The sequence below is a fragment of the Cucumis sativus genome, chromosome 3 (genome assembly GCF_000004075.3).
Source record: "Cucumis sativus cultivar 9930 chromosome 3, Cucumber_9930_V3, whole genome shotgun sequence".
In the NCBI taxonomy this organism is placed as follows: Eukaryota; Viridiplantae; Streptophyta; class Magnoliopsida; order Cucurbitales; family Cucurbitaceae; genus Cucumis; species Cucumis sativus.
The window spans coordinates 30300567-30306869 of NC_026657.2; the positions used below are offsets into that span (position 1 = coordinate 30300567).

Below are 6303 nucleotides of genomic sequence, written 5' to 3' on the forward strand. Positions count from 1 at the left end.
GATGGTTCTTATAAGGAAAAAAAATATTAAAATACAATTTTGTCCTTAGCTTTAATCGTTTGATATGTACTTTCTATTATCGAATTCTAATCTAGTTATTTCAATAAATCTTAATTTTTTTAAAAGAAAAAAAAAGTCTTTTAAGTATACAAAATTTAATAAACATGTAAATATGTTTTCAAATTAATAGTAAAAAAAAAATCAGTTGGGTATTAAATTTGAAGTATAACAAAAAAAAAAAAGAAAGATAGTATTTAAAAGAAAAAAATAAACAAACAAACATATTGTGTTGAGGGGATTTTTTTAAAAAGGTTTTAAGAAGAATTGAATTAAAGGTTTTAAACAATTATTGGTTTTGGATATATATATATATAAATGATTTTCACATGGATTTGGATGACTTTAGAGAGTGCCAAGTGGAGGAATCGCCATAGCTTTTTGTATCAATCAATTACAAAAGTAAATGTCGTCTCAAAAAACAAAAACATACAAAAGTAAATGTGAACGGATTTGTATGGATGGATCTTCGAGTTTTATGGATGTGAACATTTTTTTCTAATTTCAATGTATAGTTCCTACCTTTCCAATGCATTTCAATTTAATACTAATTTTCTATACAATCTAACAAAGAATAGATGAAAAGTCGATTAAGAGATTCAAGCTTGTATAATAACGTAGCTCATTTGATATTTATTAAATTTTTAAAAAATATTCTTAAGCTTATAATTTTTTACCTCAATATACAATTTAGCAAAAATTAAATAAAAAAGAAAGAAAGAAGAAGGATTGCATTAATTCTTATCATAATAAAGGAAAACTTCACAAAAGAATAGAGTGTATTTATTTATATATAGAAAAGAATTATTGAGAGATCCGAACTTTACATAAAAGACTCGAATCTAATGCCACTTCATATGATTCATCATCCAGTAATCAAAATTCCATTTTTTTTTCTTTTTGTTCACTTTATTTTCTTTCATATTTTTAGGAACAAACATTTGCCTTTCACGAAAAGCATGTATATAAACTCATTTTATTTTTACTTTTTCTTTTTTTATTCTCACAAAAAAAAAATAATGAAATAACACTATTTTTTTTCTTCTAAAAATAAGAAAAATTTAAAAGAAAAAGAGGGATTAGAAAAAGTTGGGTTTCTTTATGGGAGGGGTTCTGCCATATCCTTTCCCGTCGGCGCAATACATGCAATGCAAGGACACTATTTTCCTTCACTGCTAAGTACCGAAATATTAGGCCATTTATATTTTCCCACTAACATACACTTTACTTCATTGCCTTCTTCCTGCACATTTCATTTTCCTCTACTTTTTTCCAAGGGGACTATTTTTTTTTTTTGTATGTTGCAATGAGATCGAACTATTGGGAGATGTTTGTGTTTGAGACTAGTTCGGTTAGGTTTGAATGTCTATGGCTTAAAGTTCTAGGTTATATCGAAAGAAATATAATAGTAGAATAATATAATTGTTCGAGCAAATCCTAAAAAGATGGAGGTGAAAATTACATTTTTTCTTTCCTTTGAGTTCTAACAAAGGTGAAGGTGGAGGTGAAAGTGATTAATTTATTTTTTTTTAGCTTAGAGATGAAAATAAATGTGTTATTATCATTTATTTGTGTTTAATTTAACCTAAACTTTGAAAATGTAAGCTAATAAATTAACAACTCGATAATGTCTAGTAGTCAAATAAAACTACAAAATAATAATTAGTTTGAAAGTGGGGTTAGGTTATTTGGGTCCTTTCTTTAGATTTTTGTTATTATCTTTTGGTTGGGTTTAGGACATTTTTATGGTAACTATTTTAAAATAATTTATTCTTGATGTTATGGTTAGATCAAGGTACTTTTCTGTGATTAGGTTTGAGTATATTATTGCAGCTTTGAATTTTCTTATTTGGTTGCAATTTGTGTGGTTTCAATCCAAACATAATTTAATGAAAACAAAATGAAAAGTCAATAACATCGTTGTCGTTTATTTTTCATCATTAGAAAATTAACAAAAACAATGTTGTATCTTGATTAGGTTGTGCGATTAATAATAGTTTGTCTTTGTTATAAAAAGAATTAGTTCAACGTTATAAAGATGAAGATTCAACTTTCAACTTTTAAAGAGCTAAACTAAGTTATTTTAAATGTTCACGATTGTCCATTAATTGTGTATCATAGGTAGGTTGATTTTTCAATTTTAGTTTAAAATTGAATTGAATCTAATTAACTAAGTTTAATTGCATTCCATTTTAAACTAGGCTCTTTATTTTGATTTAATTTGAAAGATGGGAGAATCTTATTTTTAAAAGACTTCAATCTATATATATATATCAAACTCTATTTGAATGGTTGTTTGATTTGTAAAATATTGTTTAAAGCTTCATGATCAAACTTAACCAAAAGGAAAGGAAATTAGTTTTTTAAGGGTAAATATTTTACCCACTTTGTAATTTTTTACAATTCTCGTGGAGAATTTTCTGTGGAAAAGAAAAATAAAATGAAGCAAATAAAAACCAAAATATGGCAAAAAATTTGAGTTGTATCTTGCAACCAAACCTACTCACAAACCTTACCTAAAATATTTTTAATCAAGTGGAAAAGTTGAACCCAAATTTGTACAATTATCTAACTGTATATTTAATCTACATTCATTTCATTTTCATTCACACACAAACACACACACACACACAAAGAAAAGTTACTTTACTTTATACTTTTTTGGAATATACAAATATTAGATTTTTTTTTCATTAACCAAATAAAGAAAGTATTGTGTGGTATTGGAGTTTGATTGTACTTATATGAATGAACAAAACAGAAGACAAACACAAACGATAAAAAAGTTGTGAAAAAAAAGTGGTGGGTGGGGATTATTTTCATATGATTTTAATCTTTCTCCATTTAAAAAATACAAAAATAATTTTGTGGAAATGGAAAACAATACTAAAGATATTATTTTTGAAAAAAGGGTTGTTTTAATGACATTAAATTTAGCTTTTAATTAGTCAGCCGTCAGCGTGGCCACATTATATATGCAATATGCAATATGAAATATTATATATTATTAAAAAAAGAATTTATTTAGTTTAGAAGTTATAACTTTAGATCCCATTTCATTTCAAAGGAATATTTCGTTTTCCTCCACGAAATAGTAAAATATATATTTCTTTTAGTGTGAGAAAAAATGAAAAATGTGTTTTTTTTAAAGTTAAATAATTTAAAATGCATAAATGAAATAAACACAAACCTGGTAACGAAAATTTTAATATAACCAAAAGACTTCAATAAATGTATAAAGTTAATGGGTTAATTATCCACGAAATTTATGCAACGAAATCGGACGTAATTATTTTATTTGAAACTATAAAGAAAGAAATAAAAAAATAAAAGTTGACATCACCAAAGCAATTGTTATGCGAGAACCTCATGTGGGGAAAGTAAACGGGAATATGGACGTTCATGATTCGACGTCAAGATCAAAGCTGTAAATACAGGACACGTGGAGGAATGAGAGCCGTTGATGAGAATGTTTAAGAATAAGATCAAGCGTAGAGGAAAGGCCGACCTGGTGCCAACGTAGAGACGCAAGGAAGATCCAAAAGCAGCGTAAGCGCCAAACTTTGCCATCTCTGTCAATTCAATCTGACGGGCGTAATTACTCCTAAGCCACCAAATCCCATCCACACCGTCCATAACATACATTAACCTTGTCCCTTCAGTCTTGGCCTATTCAATTTTGTTCCAATTCTCTCACAAAATTGGCATCTCTTTCTTCTTTCTTCTTTCTTCCTTCTTTCTTCTTTCTTCTTTCTTCTTTCCTCTTTCCTCCTCTCTCTCATTTCTCTCGTGAGAGAGAGTTATGAAAATAAGGCAAAAAATCACATTGTTTCTGATTCTCAATTTTATTTTCGCACATTGATCCAGCTTCTTCAAGAGGGGGAAGGGAATTATAATTTATAATGGTAAGATTTTTTTTTAGAACCCCAATTTTCATTTAATTTTCTCTGTTTTGTTTTATTTTTGTATTTTGGTTCATAATTATGGTTAATGAAGCAGAAATCAGTAATGTCGGCGCCGCCGTGGCTTGAGCCATTGCTGACAACGCCGTTCTTCTCAATTTGTCACACGCACGGTGACTCCGCCAGAAGTGAACGGAATATGTATTGTCTTGATTGCCATTCTGATGCATTTTGCTTTTATTGTCGCTCATCACACCACAATGATCATCAAGTCATTCAGGTAATAATTTGGGTTTAATTAATCGAAGTAATGATTTTTGTTTTGAATTTTGGAATTTGGAATTTGGAGAAATGGGTTTTAATGTTAAACATTGTGTTATCAGAAATGGGTTGAAATAAAAACTGGGTCTCTTTGATTCCTTTTCATTAAAGTAATCTAATGATTTTTATTTTGAATTTAGGAATCTGGAGAAATGGGTTTTGTAATATTAAGCATTGTGCAATGAGATTTTAATTTTAAATTTTTGGAAATTAAAAATAGGATCTTCATTTGTTTTTGTGTGTAGATAAGAAGATCTTCGTATCATGATGTGGTAAGAGTAGCAGAAATTGAAGATGCATTGGATATAAGTGGAGTACAAACATATGTGATTAATAGTGCTAGAGTAATGTTTTTGAATGAAAGACCACAACCAAAAGCTGGTAAAGGAGGAGCTCATATTTGTGAAATTTGTGGAAGAAGTTTATTGGATCCTTTTCGTTTCTGTTCACTTGGCTGTAAGGTTAGCATTTCTCTCTAATTTTTCCTAATTTAAAATTTATATTTTTGGGGTCTTCATTACCATCATCATCATCATTCATAATTCATGATAAGTTAGTGACCCATCACTCACACATCATCACCCACTTTTTTTTCTTCCCTTTCATCATCTTTTTGCATTACCATAAGATTTAAAGATATATTATGGAGAAAGGAGTGAAAAATTGAAAGGAAAAAAAAAGGGTAATCATGTAATTTATACGTTGAAATTAAAATAAAAATGTGTGTGAATGTGTGTGTGTGTGTATAGCTTGTAGGGGTAAAGAGAAATGGGGATGCAAGCTTTAACTTGGAGGCAAAGAAAGAGGCAATGGGAATAGAAAGAAGAGAAGGAATTTCATCAAGGAGAAGAAAAGGCATTCCTCATAGGGCACCTTTTGGGTCCTAATTATTAATTACTGCCTTCCAAAACCCAATTCTTTGAAGGCTTTTTTCTTTTAAAATAATTAATCATTCTACATACCATAATTTGAGGTCTTTGTCCATAAAAATATAGGGCACTCATTGTGGGTATGTCCCTGAAAAATAAAATAAAAAAAAATAATTATTTTTTATATATAAAAAATAGGGTATATAGGGGAAAAAAAAGGGTCTTCTCTTTCTCTTTCTAAAGCTTGGGTCCCATACACAACAAATTCTATCTTGAGGATGTGAAAGAAGCAATAATAGAGGAATTGTTATGTTGATAATTGCAAGATGTATATTTGTTTATTGAGAAATTAAATTTCCCCAAAGAAAAAGAAAAAAAGAAAAGGAAAAAAAAAAGAAAAAAGAAGAGAAATTAGAACATGTCTTTGTGGAGTCCGTTTCATAGTTCTCGGGGGCCCACTGACCACATGGGTCGTTTATATAAATAAATACTTTAATTGTATTTTTATTAATATATTTTTTTATGGTTAAACAACCATATTATTATTCATCTTTCTTTAATTATAATTATCATTTCATCTATTTGTTTTTTTCCCCCTTCCTTTCCTTCTTATTTAATTTTGTTTTGTTTTTTTAAATTCATGCCCTAATTTCAATGACAATTTAGTCAATTTAAACCTCAAATCAGTTTAATTAACTTTTCATTCCTTAGCTTTGGTTAAAATAGTTAAATAAGGGTGGACTAAAATTATATATAATTGTATTTACATCCACCCACTAACCTAAGTTTTTGAGTTAATTAGTATTTTAGGGGCAAGTTTAGCTTTTATATATATAGTTTTGAGTTTCTTTAATCTTATATTTAAAAAAAATGATTTATGTATAGTTATGCTAGAGACTTTATTATTTAATAGCTTTTACTTTTTATGAATTATGACATTTATATCTTTATCACATGTATTACAACAAATCAGATCAAAATATAGGAAGATAATAAATAAAAAGAAAGGAAAAAAATGATATGATATAAAACACTTCAACTAATTTACTAAAATCATATAATTTTACTATGTATTGGATGAAATATATATAAAAAGCTACATTTTGTTTTTTTGAAAATTGGAAGAGGAAAATATCAATAAAAAAAAACCATTG

The 6303-nt window shown here is 28.0% G+C and overlaps 1 protein-coding gene across 1 annotated transcript; it reads left to right on the top strand.

The window, feature by feature from the left end:
* Positions 1-3331: 3331 nt before the first annotated feature.
* Positions 3332-5698, top strand: LOC101204526. The gene is made up of 4 exons (XM_004137808.3): positions 3332-3962; positions 4057-4239; positions 4526-4741; positions 5030-5698. The coding sequence occupies exons 1-4, from the start codon at positions 3960-3962 to the stop codon at positions 5165-5167; spliced, it is 540 nt and encodes a 179-aa protein (XP_004137856.1). The 5' UTR covers positions 3332-3959; the 3' UTR covers positions 5168-5698.
* Positions 5699-6303: the final 605 nt, after the last annotated feature.

Bases quoted from the DNA above. Each gene is read 5' to 3' on its own strand.
- LOC101204526 (XM_004137808.3), top strand. The intron at 4,240-4,525 runs GTAATAATTTGG...TTTTGTGTGTAG, and splicing joins ATGATCATCAAGTCATTCAG to ATAAGAAGATCTTCGTATCA. The intron at 4,742-5,029 runs GTTAGCATTTCT...GTGTGTGTATAG, and splicing joins TCTGTTCACTTGGCTGTAAG to CTTGTAGGGGTAAAGAGAAA.